At 30.0% G+C, this 20,106-nt stretch overlaps 1 protein-coding gene across 2 annotated transcripts; it reads right to left on the reverse strand.

Annotated features, from left to right (window-relative positions):
* Window positions 1-1,676: 1,676 nt before the first annotated feature.
* Window positions 1,677-18,982, reverse strand: Naprt (nicotinate phosphoribosyltransferase). 2 transcript variants are annotated; one of them, XM_088186777.1, is made up of 11 exons: window positions 18,751-18,982; window positions 18,045-18,215; window positions 13,840-13,966; window positions 13,674-13,757; window positions 13,478-13,605; window positions 8,918-9,230; window positions 4,405-4,670; window positions 4,217-4,335; window positions 3,991-4,152; window positions 3,784-3,912; window positions 1,677-3,427 (listed from the first exon to the last, which is right to left on the reverse strand). In XM_088186777.1, exons 1-11 carry the CDS (start codon window positions 18,824-18,826, stop codon window positions 3,350-3,352), a joined length of 1,653 nt encoding a protein of 550 aa, XP_088042903.1. In that variant the 5' UTR covers window positions 18,827-18,982; the 3' UTR covers window positions 1,677-3,349. The 2 variants fall into 2 exon arrangements, with proteins under 2 accessions (XP_088042903.1, XP_088042902.1); XM_088186776.1 differs by having other exon boundaries at window positions 8,789-9,230.
* Window positions 18,983-20,106: the final 1,124 nt, after the last annotated feature.

Genomic DNA, 20,106 nt, shown 5'->3' on the forward strand with positions numbered 1-20,106 from the left:
AAAATGTGACTATTAAAAAGACTATTCGGGTCAGTGAATATTTTTGGTCCTAACAGTCATATATGTGGTCTAGTCGTGACACCGTAACACGTTAAAAAAATGATATTTGCAGAACTGAAGTGGGTCACTTCAAATCATCAAACGGGTCACTTGGTGACCCGCGGGTCATAGGTTGCCGAGCCCTGCTCTAGTGCATTGAATGTATATTTCTTTGTTATGAAACGGTCACGGGAAACAATATATCACCGGAAAAAACGTTCCGTTACACAATTCGTCAACCTCTTATTTAATTTTTCTAAGAAGCGAGAGCAGCGATTGGCTGGATGATCGCTGCATGATTGTGATTGTGAGCAAGCTTTGCAGCCTTAATACATAAGGGCAGTCACAAGCAGTCACAAGCAGTCACCTGGCAGAATCCGGCAAACACTCGAAGATACTAGCAGACGTCCGCCCGCCTGCAGACAACATACTGTCATGGGTGCTCACATCCTGAGAGAAACTACACCATTCGAGCACCGTAACAGCGAGGGATCTTCCACTATACTGTCGCTGAAACGCCACCTACAAGACCTCTGAGGATTTTCCACCGACATCGTCCCTGCGTCAGCTTCTCCACCACTGTTCAGAGAAAACATCTCGCCATTCATAGTCTGTCACAATATGCAATATAATCTAATAAAATTCTCTCTAGTTTTTACCTGCGTCATAGTGGCTGCGAAGTCACACCCCTTAGAGTTACCAAACCTTAAAGTATTGATCTTCCGACTTGATACGAACACACAAAATTCAAATCCCAAAAAACTATGTCAAGAAACATTTATAAATTTCAACAATACGACAACTTGGGAACAATGTTTGAGTTATTATTTCTCACCTGTTCCCAAAAAAAACTTGTTTCCTTTATCCGGGGCCTGTCCTGGTGGGGGGCGAACATGTGCGAGGCATGTGAGTGGCCAATTTCTAGAGGACGGCCGATTCAACAAAATCTCAATTTCCAATATACGACACCAATGTGAAAAAAATGTAAAATAATATAATACTTAAGAAATAAACAATTTAATCTTATTCAGTGATTGATTACAATTTGAAACAAAAATACAATAGAATAGGCGCAAAGTTACTCTCAATTTTCCCTAATCGGTATTTTTTAACTAAATTTATATTTTTTTTAATGCAATTAGTACTAAAATCTAATGCTTTGGAAGATATCTAAATCGTCATATTTCCGTTTCGTAGAAATTTACGCTTTTTCGCCACACAAATTTTATTGTACAGTTTCGTTTAAGTGGTCTTTAAAATTTCTGTTTGCCTTTTTTCATGTATATTTTGATGCAATATTTAAAGCTGTAAAATTGCCGCCTTCTAGAAGTTAGTACCCTGAAGTATCGCCCTATCTCATCTTCTATTAATTGATAACGCCTCCCAAATCGTCACATTGACCCAAGGGTCGAGAGTATAAAATGCACCTTCTCTATCTATAAAATCTAAGATACTCCCGACTTAAGATACTTTATAAGAGTTCATCCAAACTCACACCAGGTGACCACAATTATTTTTACAAAATAATTGATTTTTCCTTAATTGCATCTTTAATACCTAATAACTGAGAAATATAGTAAAATTACTATTTCAAAATAAATGTGTCCAAAGGAAGAGTAAAAATGAAAAAACGTTAATAATGTGACAAATTTTATTTAACCAAATAAACTAAACATACAATTTAAAAACAGGTAAAGCATAGTTTCCATCATCATTTTTTTGTGACTAGTACTTAAATCCGAGTACTATTACTACGCGTGCTAAACATTTTATCTCAAAACTAATTACTCTGATAACGAATCGTACTAAAAGTAGTAGCACATCTTTTTACATACCGCGTCCAATATAGCAGTGTACAAAGTAACAAAAAATGGTCCCATAAAATCTCTTGCACTACTTCGGAATAAGATCAATGGGCACAAGTAAAATTTCGTAATAAATTGAAGGCACTTTTTATAAGTGGACGTGAAATTATTCCGTCTTTTGTAAATTACTAATTTATAAGTTAAAAACAGACTCTGAACACTGTTATGTATTTACGCTTATATTGTAAAAGTTATGAAAATTTTAAACTGTATATGTTTATTTTAAAAGCATAAACTACGAAAGGAATGAGAATTAAAAATGATTAATATCTAATAACAAAATTAAAAAAGAAAATTGTCATAAAAAAATACAAAATTCTTGTTATAAAAATATATAAAAAATATAAATAATATAAACTGAGATTCACTTGAAGAAAGTGGCTTTATAAACAAATTAAAAAATACTAAGACATTAAACTAAAAATGCATACCCTTTGCTAAAAATTAGGTCTATGCCTTATTCAAAATATGTTATAAATTACTTCCTAATGTTTTTATATACTTTTGTATAAAATCACTATGCCATGGCAGAGGACCTAAAAATGGTCTTTTAATAATAATTAAATTAATTACATGCATCCAATCCGATGCATATAAAGTATAGAAAAAAAATATTCTTAAACTCATGTATATTGAAAGAAAAGTTGTGCATCAATGGTGACATTTATATATGTATACATATACATATACATATTATATATCTGATCATAAATATAAATATGACAAGCGTGAAAGTTATATTTTTGAGCGTACACCAGCTATACAATTATAATCTATTGAAAAAGTTCTATAAAACTCAAAACGTCCATATATTATGCTACACAAACATACGAGTCAAATGTTTTACATATCAATGTATGTAAGTACTTTGTTAAATAAATAAAATTTTGATAACGTCAATAATTTTCTAAGTGAGATAACAGTGTTAAACATTTGATATGTCAAAATAATATATATCATTTAAAAGCCACATGGCACATAATTAAAACACAATAACAATTAACCAGCTTATTAATTCTTCCAATTGATTACAATCGTTCTAGGAACTTCATTGTCTTTCGTCGAAAGAACATCAATCATATCGATGCATTTTCGTAACGATACAGCCGCTCACCCTGATGCAACATTCAAAGTATATCTATTCATATAAGCAGTAGTAAATTATATATTATACCATTATAATATATAAATAGACATGCAAATATGTACATGTATAAATAAATATGTTCACACACAATGTCCGAATAAATATATATGTATGTATTTTTATTATACATATACAAATCGATCGTTTAATCAATTCTCAACTGTCACAAAATATATTTATTTATAATCAATCGTCTGCAATAACCCACAATTGGAATTTTGATGCATAGCAAACGTTAGCAATTCGCTTAATTTGTTTTAGCAAAAGTGATTCCTCAGATGGTATAGTCGCTGTCGGCTCATGACAGCTCACCGATCGGCGCATTTTGAAGCCACAAGTCATGGATGAAGTTGTACAAATCGTCACTCACGGCAACCTGTGAATAAATATGTATTTTTTACAACTGCATATTAATTTGTTTATTATAATATTGAAATTTGTTAAAGTTTAACGATAGTATTCGATGGTCTAGTGTCAAAAACATATATCTTATTATTTATTATTTTGAACATTGACAGTCATAAACTAATTTAATCATATGTATGGCTTTATAAATACAGAAATATTATTCACATCATCGATTACGGAGATTTTAAATTCTGTTGCATATTATAGTTTTTAAATAGAATTAGGTATTATGAATTTATTCTTTTTTTCTATGGGTAATATAATACATATAGAAAACTTGTACTCAATAGATATTATACTGTTTATAATAAAAAATATATATACCTTGTACGGTGTAGGATTCAAATTTCGCTTTATATCCTGACGGAGTGTCTTTAGTGATACTTGAACGTGTTCTCTCACTTTCGACAGTGGTGGCATTGACGTACAAATATTACCGTTTTCCCAACACACCTATTATAAAATATATACGGATCAAAAATCATATACGAAGCAAAAAAGCATGAATTATGATACAAATATAAAACATACACTATACAACTTCTCTACCCTCGTCGGTATAACATAAGCTCTTTTGGATTCTTGGAAAGGATGTCTGCAAAGCACCTTCTGTCCAACTTCTGGCGGAGGCTCTGAAGACCTTTGTAACAGATCGATCAACGCATGTCCATCAGAACCGTATAGTCTATATGCCTAAAATATTAAATAAAATCATATAATATACTACACAAATATTTACAATATAGTATAAACATACTTCTTTATGACCGGGCATCGTCACTTTTCCGACGTCTTGGCTCAACTTAATCCTCGGTTGTCCGTTGATTTCGACCAACTTATAAACACAACCCAAAGCAGGCTGACGCTGACACGTGACTATAATGAAAATATATTTAAGATATCGTTCGATGATTACGCAATACATCAATTTAAAATATGACGTACCCAAATGAGTGCCAATTCCGAAGCAGTCAATTTTGTGTCCTTGCTCATTTAAGCTCAAAATAGTATCTTCGTTGATGTCATTTGAAGCGACAATAGTCAGTTTGGTAAACCACGGTAAGTTTAGCTTGTCGGCTACTTTTTCGAAAGTGTCCCTGGCGAGAACGGACAGATAGGCGAGATCGCCACTGTCGATTCTGATACCGACCGCTTTGTAACCGACGTCATTCAATGCCAAAGCGACGGCGCAAAAGTTCAACAAGCCACTCCTGAAATTGATCAATCTTGCTTACACACCAAAGTTTATTTCATGTTTAATAAATAAATATATGTTAGCGATATTAATCTTAATAAATTAATTTACTATTTGATAATATAGTTGGGTTACGGAAGAAAGATAGTGCTCGTATTCTTTAGTTTTGATTATATATTTCAAGCTTCCAATATCAAATTTAAGCGAGTACTGAGAAATGTTGAATCTGAACATGGAATTTAATTTTAAGATATTGAAGAAGTTCTGCTCATCTCATAGCATATGTAGTTATCTTTAAAATATGGCAGTTTTAAGAAATTAAAACAAAGTAAACAGAGCTTTAAAAGTATGATGTTTAAAACGAATCACATTAAATAGTCAAGAAGACAAAGACAAACACAGATCAGTGTATTGCTATCAAAATGAGCCATTTCCAACAAAGAGAGCAAAAAATTGACAGAAATTGACAATCATATTGCAAGACTAACTTAAAGATACCGATTAGTATATTAAATAAATTTCTAACATAAAATATTAATGAATGGAAATTGCAAGCATTCAAAATAACGCCTACTGCTTCACAAAGACAATGCACCGGCCTACACCACAGCACACAAGATAATTTTTTTATATAAACTTTTATCGTATCCTTATTATTTTCTAGATATTTACAGCACTTTCTTTTTTATATAAAAGCAAGATTCAGTCTAGAGAAGAGATTATATTGTATTTTATGATTCAATACATTGGGTTTAAAAATAATTATAAGAAACTACACATATACAAATACTAAAGATAAGTATGTAATATAATGTCTGTAATTTTACTCATTAAACAATATTTGACTGATCTTAATAAAATTTTTCAGTTATTCTTTAGGACCAAGATCAAAACTAAAACACCCATCCTCCTTGATCAAACCATTTAAATTTATATTGCATTGAAACTTATCCATTCCAAATCCATGTTTACTAGTAGTTCTCCATAAATCTCACCCTCCCTGGATCAAATTTTGTATATATCGAAGAGAAAAGATGTTCTATTAGTTCCGTAGTGTGAATTAAAGATTTTCTTTCAAAATAAAAGATTGAATATTTGTCTACTCTTTCTGAAGAATCACCTTACGATCTATACATGTAAATAAAAGAATGAACCACAGGTTAATATAGCATTTTATCATCATTATCATTTCGAGTGGATTCCACGAACTAGACCCATACCTTACTTTGTATGAAAATATTTTAATGTATCATATCGGATCACTTTGATTATCTATTTATAGAAGGTTGTATCTCTCTTTTGAGGCGCAACTATAGTATCAAATAGATTCATCATATTATATGTAAAAATACAGTTATATAGAACTAATATTTACGTTGTTCTAAATATAAATAATTACTATTATAAGCCATAAAAAACTCATATATTCTCGTTCTTTATAACTGTTTATGCAAATTAATCGGATTATTTAGATCTGTGGCGCTTTCATTCTACACAACTTAATAAAATTATAGTTATTATGTTACTGAAATAAATGATATGAAAGTGCCGTTTTTTCTAACATGACTAATAAAACCAATGCTCGTGTAATGATTGCTACAACAGAGGGTTACATGCCCCGGTTAAATTATTAATATACGGATGATGTATATGTGTTAATAATGTGCATGTTACTTTTCCGGCATGCCAATAACATCCCTTGTCATATGGAGTAGTGAACAAAAAATTATAAACCTACAAGCGTATATTATTCTATCGTATTTCATATATAGCGTACAAAAAGGAAAAGCTATATAAAGATCACAAGACTCAGCTACTGTGTGAGTATTAATTACAATTTGTACAAACCGCTCTGTTTTTCGTCTTAAAACATTATTAACTAACTAATACAATAAACAATGCAATCAGACGCTGAAGCGAAAGTGAGTGGAATCCCAATATTGCGAACTTTTATTTTATGCAATGCGCCATACGTATGTATATATATATATATATATACATATATTATGTATATATTTTACCATGACTACTCCATTGGACAAAACTATTTTAGATAACAATAATAATAATAATAATAAAAGTGTTTGGTTTTATATATGAATATATATAAATGTGAGATTTCACACCAAGCTGATATCACAAACGTTTATGGTGATCTGCGAAGACGAAAGACCTGCGTATTAAATGACTCTTTAGTATGGGTATGCATATAAATAATTGAATTGCTCGTCACAACCCACTGGACATTTTCTTGATTACATTTTGTTGCCAGTCATTCGAATACTACTCGATTATGCGACAGATTAATGGATGACAAGTATGTATTTTAGTGTGCAAGTATCATGTAAAAAGAAAGCGGAAGGATCGAAGTAAAAGTGGTGTGAGTGATGTAAGTCGGAGAGTATGCGTACTCCACAGAAATGACATTCAAAAAACAAATAACAATTACGCCGATGACTCGTTGTATGTAACATTGGGCTGCTAGATAAACACTATCCCGTTCGTTCAATGAAATAATTTTATCTTAAACTAAGTCTACATCCTGTCATAATTAGTACAAAACAACAGATTTTAATTATTGACATTTCAGCAAAAAGACCTTGTTTATTCATATTTTTTTATCTATGCTTTCATGGCTCATTATTCGCCTCTTCTATTTTATTTAATCACTTTGATATTCATCTATGAGATTTAGATAAGTACGAATCCAAAGTTATCAAAACTAATATACTGATTCCGATCTCACAGAAAATATAGAAATTAAAAACAAGTATTTATGTTGAATTTTCATCCAAAACCTTTCAATTTATACCATTTAATAATGGACATTTTGTTTAAAATACATAGCTATATTATGTCTTCAACGCCTTAGATTTTTCTTCTATTTTTTTAACATTCAATAGTATATTTATTGTAAATCTTTCGTAAAATAAAATAACAGGCCTTAGCTCAATACACACAAAACATCTAATATGCACGACGTAGCTCGATTATACTTTAATTATTCATCACAATATTCATTCGTGAGATTAGGAAAATCTAAGAAAACCTAATCTAAATATTTTTATTAATTTACTCTATGAGAAAAAATTGTATAAGGATATTTTCACTTATAAATTTATGTCGCTACATAGTGCTATAATATTTTATTTAAGATTGTCAGGACCACCGTGATTGTTACGACGAAATTTGTTAGAAAGACTTACTAAAAGCCTATAAAACTAATTGCTTAATTTTTTTGTCGGCATTATATAAATGCATGCTTAGCGAACATTCATTAAAATTTGAAGTACTTGCAAAAAGGACTGACACTACCTGCATAATGCGAACGGTCAGTGTCAAATACAATGGAATGCACCTACAGATAATCAAACCCGCATTATATAGAAATTATATAACTGTCAATTCTAACGACTTTTTAATTATCATATGCAAATAGTCTTAGCTTGATATTTAGTAGACAATAACAAATAATCTGTTTCCACCCCAAATTTTCGAAAACTGGAAGAGCGAAGGACTTGTGACACAGTGTACTGAATTTACTTCCACCATACAATTCAGTACTTGATAAATCCACCACTTCGCTTTTGATTTGGGATTAACGAGAGTTCAGCCAAACCGGCACAGAGCGGAGCTACGCCAAGTATCAACTGGGTCCATTTAAACAGTCACAATAATCCAAAGAGTTCAACTAGATCTTTTAGACGATTTGGAAACTATGGCGAAAACAAACACGTATAATTGTACAAATTATACATAAATTTCAGAACTGCTTTGAATTTAAAAATAATTTACAATAAAAATTTCGCTTGGAATAGATACATCACTCAATCTTTTCGCTCAAATTGTAATTAAAACTGATTGTTTTTTTTTTTAATGACAGTAAAAGGTTAAACTTGATTAAAAATAATAATTATTTTTAAATACTCAAATAAAGAGGACCGAGCTTACACAGCAACCCAATAATATGTGTCAGGAGTTCTTATAACATAAGCTACGTACAGCAACTAACAACTAATGTAATCATAAAATCCCATCGGACGATACAAAAAATAATAACGATAAAAAATAATAACAATAAAAGTAAGTAATATTGGGCGTAAAAATTCCCCACGTTGGATATCCTCACTTTACCTCAGTGTACGATCCACCAATTCAGCAGTGTACGAATAAAAATTAACACCCTTGTAGCTGTTTTTTGTTTCATGATCTTTACCGAGTGGCACAGTGCATTGCTGCAGGGCAGTGCCGTTAATGGGATACCTCTTCACATCGTACGTGTCCACTAGTGCTATGAAGCCGTTCGGAAACGCGACTGCATATGAAATCAATGCAGCCAATTCGCCGTCACTGGCTTCCGCTGGCGATATATCGATCAGGTGCGATATCTTATCGCGCCACCCCACAGCCAGGTCTAAGAGGTTATGTGGCTGCTTTGTCTCGCTGTGGAGTATCATCGTTGAGTGAAGATCGTTCAGGTTCGAGAACGACGTTATGTAAGCATGAGCGTGCGTCCCTTTCACGGGTATGTTAAACAGTTTACCGGCCAGCACGTTGCTTGTTCCGTCAAAGCCACCTGAAAATAAAAATGATCATCAGTATAGTCAACACACAATATACGTCAGATAAGACAATGAAAAAATTCAAATGTAGACTTGTCGCCGAAAAAGACAAATAAAAACAACCAATCACAGACCAGCATTTAATAATGTGATCAACCATTACTTTATAGTTTGTATGTTTCTATGACGCTATTGGTTATTATATTGATTGTTTTCTATACTGTTTATGTCAAAATAAGACAAGATTGTTCAATAACTAATGTTGGATATTGATTTTTTACTTTATATATATATATATAGAAGTCGACTTAGAAGAAGACCGTCTCAACTCAAATAATACCAATAATGATCAATATGCTTATGTTGCAGAGATTTTATTTTATTAATTATGACTCTATAGCAATTTCTATATATAAAAATCGTTAGACAGTTTGTGTTGCCAACCATCATTCTGCGTAAGATAGTGATATATTAGGTGTGTTTCGTCTGTTGTCATGGAAGCGTTGTTCCTTTTATGTTTACATATCACACAATATTGGAATATTTAACCCGAAAAAAAAAATGTGATATTTATCTTGCATTTTAAATGCAAATTGAGATGAAAAGATATGTCAGTATAAATAACGAAGAAAAGGCAGATGTTGTTTTCTACGGTGATAACTGTAAGGGACAAACTAGATGTCGGTTTAAAATTCTCATTAAAAGTCAAAGTAGATAAAAACTCAATTTTCGATTTGCAAAACTTAATGATGTTATTACAATGGTATTGCGATTCTAATCAAATTAAAACCATTTTGCTATCAGTTAATCATTAAAAAATAAACACTCTACTTTTTTGATAATAATAATAATAATTCATAGATGTCGAGACCACTCGTAATTGATGTATATGTCAGTTGGATCTTCTTCTGCATTATACAAAAACAATTGTGTATCTGTGCAGTCATCCATTAACAATTTAAAAGTACTTGCAGCTAAAATGTCAGTGCCAAATAAAAATATACAATCACTGTACAGTAGACCCCCCAATAACACGGTAAATTAGGGACGTGCTATTTGGGTGCCCGTTACTTTGTGTGAGCGAGCCAAAGGGAGAATATCTCACCACACAGGCCTGCTTCGTATGTACGTTTTGCAAAAATTGTATTAGTATTGTCTAGTTACCTCAACTACAAGCACCCAAATAACACGTGTTATTGGGGGGTCTACTGTATATATCCGTTGGAATTCCTCAAATCTATACTTCATAAAACTACAGAGTTACCTTTACAGATTTTCAAACCATCGTTATGCATGTACATAACAAATAGTCTGTTTCCACCCAAAATTATCGAGATTAGCCAGATCATGAAAACTGGAAAGAATATACCTTCAGACACTTCCATGACTTCTCTTCAGACTTATAAATTATAAGCGAGCCAAACTTGCCTCAATGGGAGCAACGTCGAGTATCAACCGAGATAACCCGTAGGCTTTTTTTTTTTTTTAGTTTCTGAAGTCTCTTTTTGTTGTGTGCTGATGGCAGTACGCTTATTACTAACCATTATATAGTATATAATATAAAATAATAAAAATAAATTTCACTAACCGGTAATTGAAGAACCTATAATGATGATTTTATAAATATTATATTTAAACTGATGACTACAAAACTTCTTACATGTCTATAGCACTTTATTTCTCAAAACAGAATAAGCGGAAAACGAAATATTCATAAAATTGGATGAAGCATTTAACTGTACGCGAGATATTAATTATTAAATGCGCTTTACATGAAAGTTCTAGATTACTCATTAATTTATTTTTGTAATTAAGTACAGGAAATTTACTGCGTAGCCTGGAGATATAATTGTAAGACCTAGAAATAACTTACTGAAACCCAAAGTTAACTGAGACAGATCATGTGGAAATAAACGTACTAGATCATCTGTTATATTAAAGCTATAGTTTGATACATTTTAACCGTCTGAGTTAGTGAAATTATATTTCTACTAGTGGTAATATAACTTCACTGGTAATACACGTCCACAAATATGTAATAATATTATTTAATAATAATATTATTACATATTTGTAGTAATTATTAATTATTGTTACAATTAGAGATTTTTATTAATAATAACTAAAATTTTATTATTTTGCTACTAAACTAAAAGCTGAATTGAACTTACGCACTAAAAGATGAGCATTTAGTATTGATAAGAAATATTTTGATCCGATACAGATAATTAAATTATCAAAAAACTAAAGTATCATATATTGATAGTCATTTGTAACAATATTTAATATTAATGATAAATTAATATTTATTGTAGATTAACATTGATATTTTATCATATAGATAATATCAATAATTTAGAAAATATATTTATAATATTTTTTATATAAAAATTATCAATCTATGTTTACAAACAAAGTGAAATATTATTTTTATCAAGTTTTTCATTAAGTATTATCAAAAAATCTTTCAACCATAAATGTGACGATGTTGGTAACGTAATGTTTATTTTATTGCTAATATCGAAAACGTATCTTATCAGCGATTAGTTGTGAGAGAGCCTCGTTCAAAACCCAAACGAAATTAATTATAAATGTCATGACTATGTTTTTTTCAGCTAAAAAATAATTATTGTAATACGCATATCCATCGAAAGCGTATGAAATACAAAGCCGCAGCATTGTTGTAGTGTGAGGTAACGAAAAAGTTTTATTCAATGCCGATAAACCACATTGGTGTAATACGGTGCCTGGCACTAAACTTCTGCCAATACAGAAAACTAATATAATGCAATCAATAGAGAAAATGGAGTCTTCCAACCCCAGCGAGTCAAAACTTTTATTGCGTGCTGAAAGTATTATAAGAGCATAAGTCATGTCATAGAACATTTTTAACACAAAGCCAATCCATTTTCACCTTTTAGCGTTACATCAAAACTTTAACCGAAACGTATAATTATTACATTGGCGACTTTTTTACCGTTATAATAGTTTCGCCTTACGTTTTATGGCAATAATGATTTTGTAAATTATGCGGTAACACCGTAAGCCTGCAATGAGTAGAATTTACTATGAAAATAATACAATACGTAATAGATTAAGTGGAAAACATGGTACCGGTACCATGACACGGATGGTGTAAACTTTTCGTGAATCATATAAAAGTTTTAAAATCAAAAGCATAACACGCTCTAAGGTACTATGGAACGTTTACAGATGGCCTACTTATGTTTTTGATGGAATAATTTATAAAGAAGGCATATATTTATATATAAAATGTTTAGAATATGTACCTCCTTATAGGGTGCTTCAATATTTTTTTAACTACGTAATAATGGAAAAGAAATGAGCTATAACTTAGTATGCTTTAACAGATCAAGGAATCTACAATACATTGAGCAGAAAATGTAGAGCAAAATATTTTTTTAATAGGCAATAAATATTACACATAATGGAACATACTATTATCACTAAAGTTGTGTACAGAAGACCCCCAATAGCACTGTAAATTGGGGACGTGCTATTTGGGTGCCCGTTACTTTATGTGTGAGCGAGACAAAGGAATGATATCTCACCACACACGCTGATTCGTATGTACATATTGCAAAAAATGTATGAGTATTTTCTAGTCCCCCAACTACACGCACCCAAATAGCACGTTCCCAATTTACCGTGTTATTGGGGGGGTCTCCTGTACATATATATTATATAAATTATAAATATAGTTGTTCTTTATATCAAATAGTTAGAGTGTAAAATGAAAAATTATAATTCTTTTTATTTTATTTTTGCTAGCGTATATTTTTTTGTGGCTCATAGCTTTACATTTTTTTAATAGGTTGGAACTTGATTCATTGATATGATTTAATATGTAAAAATAAGTGCTGCTTTTAAATATATTACTAGTTTATTTTATATTTGTTACTATGTGTAATTTTTTGTATGATGTACAGATCAACTTATAAGTTTATATATAAATCTTATTTTCATGGCAAAATTATTAGTGTTATTAAATTACATAGAAAAATAAATAAATACCATATAAATTCTATATTTGAAATATTAAGAATATAATAAAAAACGCATAAAAACACATTGTACATTATTCATATCATAATTTCGGTTTCAGTTAATGTTAATCTAAATACTAACTGAGCTCAGCTTGTTTATTTAAAAAATAAAAAAACGAAATAACAACCAGTGGCGTCAATAAAACAAATGATATGCACTTAAAATTATTATATAATATGAATTTAATACTCACCAATATACGTATATTTTGAAGCCGATAGTCCACCATCAGGTCCTTGCGCTCTCCGTAGACCGAACTCCAATAGTGATATATGCTTACCGGCTACCATACGATACCGTGCCGCATTCGTAGCCACCAAACTAACACAAATACAGAATTTTTATTACAAATTATCAAATCAATTATAAATAAAACTATCAATAATAACCTTGCATAATTAACAAGCGTTAATAAAGTTGTTTCAAGTAGCTGCGTTATGATAAGAGGCCCTTCCACTCTCAAAAGCGGAACCCTGAAAAAAAATGATAAGAATGTATTGTATAAACTGTAATTATAGATAGTGTGATAACTGATAAATGTGTTAAATTAATTACCTGGGAAAAGTTACAGAACCTTCCTCGATTGCGCTCACGGTGACTTCTTTGCACGTGAGCCGTCTTAAATAGGTGAAAAATTCGGGTTCGATGGACTTGGGCAACGTTTGCTTCAAATATTCAATATCTAAAATGATACAATTTTTAAATTTCGTTCATGATAGATCTTTGTTTAATAGTCTTTTATAATAATACAAATTAAATTATATACTAATGTAAGTAACAATTACTCAATTTAATTAGAAAAATATATATGCATATCTGATTTAATTTGGTTGTTCATATATAAATTGAAAAATATTTCTTATTCTTATTAATCATGAGAATAAAAATAAACTTGTTTCTGAATGGGGTACAAATTAACAACAAAAATTTTATTTAAGTGTCAATAATTTAAAGTTGGTAACTTAAGAAACTTCATAATAAAATTAAAAATGTATTATGGTCGATCTTAAATGGATAATATATTTCGTTAATATAAAAATCTATTCGTTGGAAGTGTTTTTTTTTTATTTCCATACCTTAAAGACTAAGATATTTTTATAGAGAACATTTGCTCTGTTGTAGTAATTACAATATACATAAGATATTAGAGTTGAGTTAAAAATACTGAAAGGATATCAGAAGCCAATCGATTTATTTACAAGGAAACAAAACAGAAGTGACAAAATTGACAATGTAACTCTTTTAATGAATATGTATATTATTAGATGTTTATATTGAAAGCATCTAAAAATTTACGATATTTAGATAAAAAGTATATAAGCAAATTAAATTTTGAATCAATATTTTTTTTAATTTTATTAAACAACCCATAAATAAATAGTCCTTGTGAGTTTTGGTTGATTCTACCTTATCTTTACTAGTGAAATTGCTACAGAAGTCTCACACAATGGACAAATATAAGTAAAAACACTATATCATGCACGTAGACATGATATACCTTTTATCTTTTTATTTATTAATTATTGTTTAAAACATATTAAGCATCATTAGCATAGTGATTTATAACTGATAAACAAACACTTGCGTATCAGGAGATTCGGCAAGTAGATAATTCACATCTAGATGGTATTACAAGTAAGCAAAATATTTAATGATCTACCCTAAAAATATACCTGAGCCAATTTATTGTCTCCACAAATTGTTCTATTTAATATCAAATTTTAAAAATAAAATGAATTTTATGTTAGAAATTTATTTTATACTCAAAAATGTATAATAAATTTTTAAGTATATTTTTATTTACTCCTATTTATGAATGTACATTAATTCATATAAAATAAGTTGTAAGGATCTTTGAATTCCTAAAATATTTCTCTGTATGTTCATTTTATTTGCTATATAATTTTTTTATAAACCTACAATATCGCTCATTAAAAATACCGAAATCAAGTTCTAAAAATAAAAAACAGGTATTTTTTAGTATATTTCAAGCATAATTACTAAATAAGAATCAGTTTCTTAAGATTTAAATTAATTTGGATCAAAACGTTCATAATTGTATAATTAAATTTGGCCGTAAAAGGTTTACTATATTTTTTAAATTAATATGATGAGCAATTATAACATTTTTCCTCATACTTGCATTTTTTCACATGCAATTTTTATAGCAATATAATAATAATAATACATAAATAAAACATTTCAAAAATAGTTTTTATAAATAGTAAAAATAATATCGCATCGTTTTTTTTTCATATAAATATTAATACCAAATTGAAGAAAAATGTTAAAAGTAAATACTAGTTCATTAGACATATTTTAATTCAGTGAATCTAAATCAATTGGTAATAAAACACAGAAAAAATAAATTAACTAAATATGATTCACTTTTTTACACTTTCGTCGTGTTCAATTGTTTATTATGAGTTACTTTTTGTTTGTTAGTGATTTGAAAAACATATAGAATTTATTAACATGTTCAAATTGTTTCTTATTAACGTCAATTTTAAAGTATCAATTGATACATCATTTCTGTATCAAATTGTTTGTTATTAAAGTAAATTTTGGTGAGTACATATTCTTTATAAGGTAGCAATAAATTGATAAAAATTATATTTAATTCACGGTTATATGCTAAAAAAAACATAATATCAAAGGAATTAAGATTTTATCATTATTAGACGTACGTCGCTGTTGAGTAAGTGAAAAATCGATCCACTGTATTTTTAGCATAAAATCTTAGAATTTAGATAAAGGGCTAGTCCAATATAAATTAGCCAACTTAAACAATTTAATCTATCTGAAAATTTTGTTCAAATTTACAATTCGTACTGTTTCATTTTTTTTTATTAATCAAAATATCACAGTTTAAAAATACCTCACAACTCAGGAATGTCATTTAAATAAATAGAAACATTAAAAAAACAGGAAATGACATACCTGATTCTAAACCAAAAATTCTCGGGTTATCCCTTAAATAAAATCTAAAAAAACAGTCATAAATCTATACCGAAATAATTGTTTTTAATGTAATTTCAATGAAATCATATCGTAACACGTTTTCATTGGTAGATATACATTTTTACCAGTGAAAATATAATATATCTGGCAGATTCTAGTGAAATTATATGATTTCAACTTTTCCATATGTAGTATTACGCACATGCAATGTATAAATGTTACAGTGATTGTGTATTTCTCAGTAAAGTTATATTTTCACTAGTGAAGCCCAAATTCATTTTCACCAGTAGATATATATTTTCACTAGAAAAAATATAATTTAACTGATAGAAGCTAATATGCTGCTCTAAAATGTCTATGAAACTCAATTTGACAGTTGCGAAACAAACCTAACCAACACAAATTAACCAAATCCAACTTTCATTAGGTCGTTCAAAATACAAACTAAACCAGCTCATCTCTCAGGGGAAAATAAGTGGAAGAAGAAGTACAGACAGACGTCGCATCTCGCATATTGCTTTATGGTTAGTCTGCACATTGATATTACTGTTTTAAAAATATGATAGCTATATTACTGATATTACTACTGGAGTGTTGGTCAAAATATATACAAACCGAATTTTGGTCAATAGGAGGGCATAAAAACAATTATCACTTCTCAGAAGTCAAAAATTCACATCAAAAGCAATAAAATCGTATCAGCGACGGCACGATTTTATTGCTTTTGATGTGGATTTTTGACTTCTGAGAAGGGATAATTGTTTTTTGCGCTCTCCTATTGGTCAAAATTCGGTTTAGATATGCTTCATTTGTTTCTCACTTATTGTAAGTTATAATATTGTTATAAAAAGTCTTAATATGAATGCTAAATAACTGAGTGTTTCCGCTGCAATAGCGATGGAACGATTTTATTGCTTTTGAAGTGGATTTTAAACAGGGATCTTCTTCAATTTGATTAGAAAAATGCATTATATAAATCTTAATGAAATGGAAATATTAAAAAACAACCACTATTTAAAATAGAGATTATTAAATGCAATAGAAATTCAAATACATTAAAAGTAAAGGCAAAATATTGACTCCCAGTCGTCGATGTCAGTCCAACTAAAGCCAATTATTCAGCTTTCCACTGAAAATGTGTTACTGTACGTAATACCGTGGAGAAATTTTTCTTGAATTATATTCTTAATTCAATGAGAAGTCACTTTATTTTTATTCTATAGTAATATTTCTCAAATCTCTAAGATTAACATAATATAAATTTAATTCTAGAATAAAGAATGTATAAAATGTGATAACAATAAACTGCATCAGATGAAAATTTACCAAAATTAAATGGTTAACTCCATTCAAAATGTCCGATACACTCGATAAATATTATTTTAATGTTGTAAAAAGTTTTTGGTACTCTTTGGTAAACTGTAAATAAATAAATGTATACTTTAAATTTGTTATAAAGCAGCAAATGTATGTGATTATCATATAAAATTTGTGATCAACTATTGCATAAAAAAACTTTTTATAAATAAACCTAATTGAGAGTTACCAAACAAACTAATCTAATAATATTTGTATCGCTTATAGTTATGAAAGACAAGTACCGTTTTATACGTAAAACATTTTTCTTTCGTTTAGTTTCTATATGAACTCTTTCCAATCATCAAATTATATATAAATATGAATATAAGTATGTTAATAATACATATATATTTCTTGTTAAGATTGTATTTTATACATAAAAATCTAATTTGTATCGTTATATTATAAAAGACTGATTTTTACATATTTTAAAATCATACCGCTATCTGAATAATGAAAGTTTTCCAAGAACTTCAAGCACTCTTCGAGCCCGGCGAATATGGTGAACTCTCCCTGGAACGGATTCGACCTAAAGAACAAGTCGAAAACCGCAACGTCGTCCATCTTTCCGGACTTCCAATATGCATACGCCATTGTTATTTGATACAAATCTGAAAGCGACATGCATACATGTGTAAAAAACACGTGCTTTAATGTTACATGTTGTTATAATAACAAATTTAGATTAACTTGTAGTGTTCATACTCAGTTTCTTACCATGAATATTTGACCTTATTCACCTTCAGATAAAAATAACGTATAAATACTCGTTTTGAACAATTTAAATTTGTGAGTATGAGGTTTTAGAGGTGTGTCGTTACAAATAGTTTTGTATTTAAGTAATTATTTTTTTAATTAATTATAATTATGAATCTTATAAATAATGTTATTGTGAAAAAATGTTTCGCCATGAACATTGGATGTTGGAAACTTCGATGTTGGAGCGTTCTAGAATAAAATCGCGAGCGATTTGTAATTGTAATTGCTCAATTCGGGTCAAGCGTGTAATTTTTACAAAATATATATTGAGAAATTTGTCTTCGACGTATAGTATTGTAGGTGAATAAAAAGTTGAAGTGAGATTTAGATTTTGAATGGGAGTTTTTGGCGCTAGGGTCTAATTCGAATTTCCCTCCGATTCCCAACCTGTGAGCAGAGGCTGTACGATGCCGTTCTGTCTGGCCATCTTGACCGGTGTGTCGTCGTCCGGACACGCTGACATGCCTCGATACGAACGCGACACTCGAGAGTTGGCCCTCTTCGCCACTTTGGTGGTAGTATTTCACCCTGGAAGGCACCTCCGCACTCCGTCGGCGTTCGGCTCCGACTGACATTCAACCCGAGCGAAACGTCAAACGCGTCGGTGTTTCCCCACGGTGAGGAAAACATGTAGGGAAATCTCAAAAGTGCTGCCAGTGTGTAAAAAAATACGCACAGAACAATAAAACGAAAAAGTGATTTTTAAATTATACATTTAGACTTAAAAATTGTAATAATATTTTAAAATTGCATAAAAATATTTTTTTATTATTATTTAATTTTTAATTATATTAATTACACAAAAACCCAGCGGGGAAATATTAGGGTGATCATATTCGAGTTTTAAATGTTGTCAACACTGTAAATCAAATAGATATCAATAATCACGTGGGTTAAAAGTGTCAAGTGATAGTTTGCAACTAGACATTCACGAAATGGATTGCTTAACCACCGCTCAATGCGTTAAAATTGTTCAATTGTTCTACAAAAATAACAATTCTCTACGAACTGTGTATCGAAATTGACGTAAAGATTATGGGAAATTTAATCGTCCATCTGAACGAACAATTCGCAGTGTAATGAAAAAAATGAAGACCCGTACATCATCGTAGCGCCTGTTCAGCCGAAAATAAGTAAAAGTGTAGCCGAAGACCCGGAACTGTCTATTCGTCGGCAATTGCAGCTTTTGAGTTTTTTAGTGGCACCTGTTCAACCGAAGATACATGTACATACACCCGTATAAAATTCAGATAAAACAAGAACTAGAAGCCTAGAAATCATGAACAACGAAAAATTTACGCAGATTGTTGATTCTGATATTTCAAAGAAAATCTTCTTTTCTGATGAGGCACACTTTCGCCTCTCTGAGTATGTTCATAAGCAAAATTGTCGCATATGGGGCGAGAAAAGTCTTCATGTGATTCACAAGAAACCATTAGGCTGGTTGCACACACAACGAATTTTTTGATGTTTAATTATTTTAAAAAATCTAAGAATATCTTTGAATTTATTTGTTTTTTTTTTAAAGTTTGGAAACTAAAGTTGGATCACCTTTTATTAACTATATATTATCAGCTACAGCAGTGGCTATGATTTTCTTTTAATTAAATTAAATTGTCTATACGCGTTGATGTTTACAGATCAATGTTTTAAAACACAAATTACAAGAGTTTTGTAATTGATAAAATCATACACTTAGGGTAAATGTACACTTTGTACAATAATGATATATTTAGCACTATC

This window comes from Plectrocnemia conspersa, unplaced genomic scaffold (assembly GCF_051122295.1).
Source record: "Plectrocnemia conspersa isolate PC_06_02 unplaced genomic scaffold, ASM5112229v1 ptg000005l, whole genome shotgun sequence".
NCBI lineage: Eukaryota > Metazoa > Arthropoda > Insecta > Trichoptera > Polycentropodidae > Plectrocnemia > Plectrocnemia conspersa.

Bases quoted from the DNA above. Each gene is read 5' to 3' on its own strand.
- Naprt (XM_088186776.1), bottom strand. From the start codon at position 18,826: ATGTCAGCGTGTCCGGACGACGACACACCGGTCAAGATGGCCAGACAG. The intron at 13,606-13,673 runs GTTATTATTGAT...TATTTGTGTTAG, and splicing joins ACGCTTGTTAATTATGCAAG to TTTGGTGGCTACGAATGCGG. The intron at 4,153-4,216 runs GTATGTTTATAC...TTAATATTTTAG, and splicing joins CGATGCCCGGTCATAAAGAA to GCATATAGACTATACGGTTC.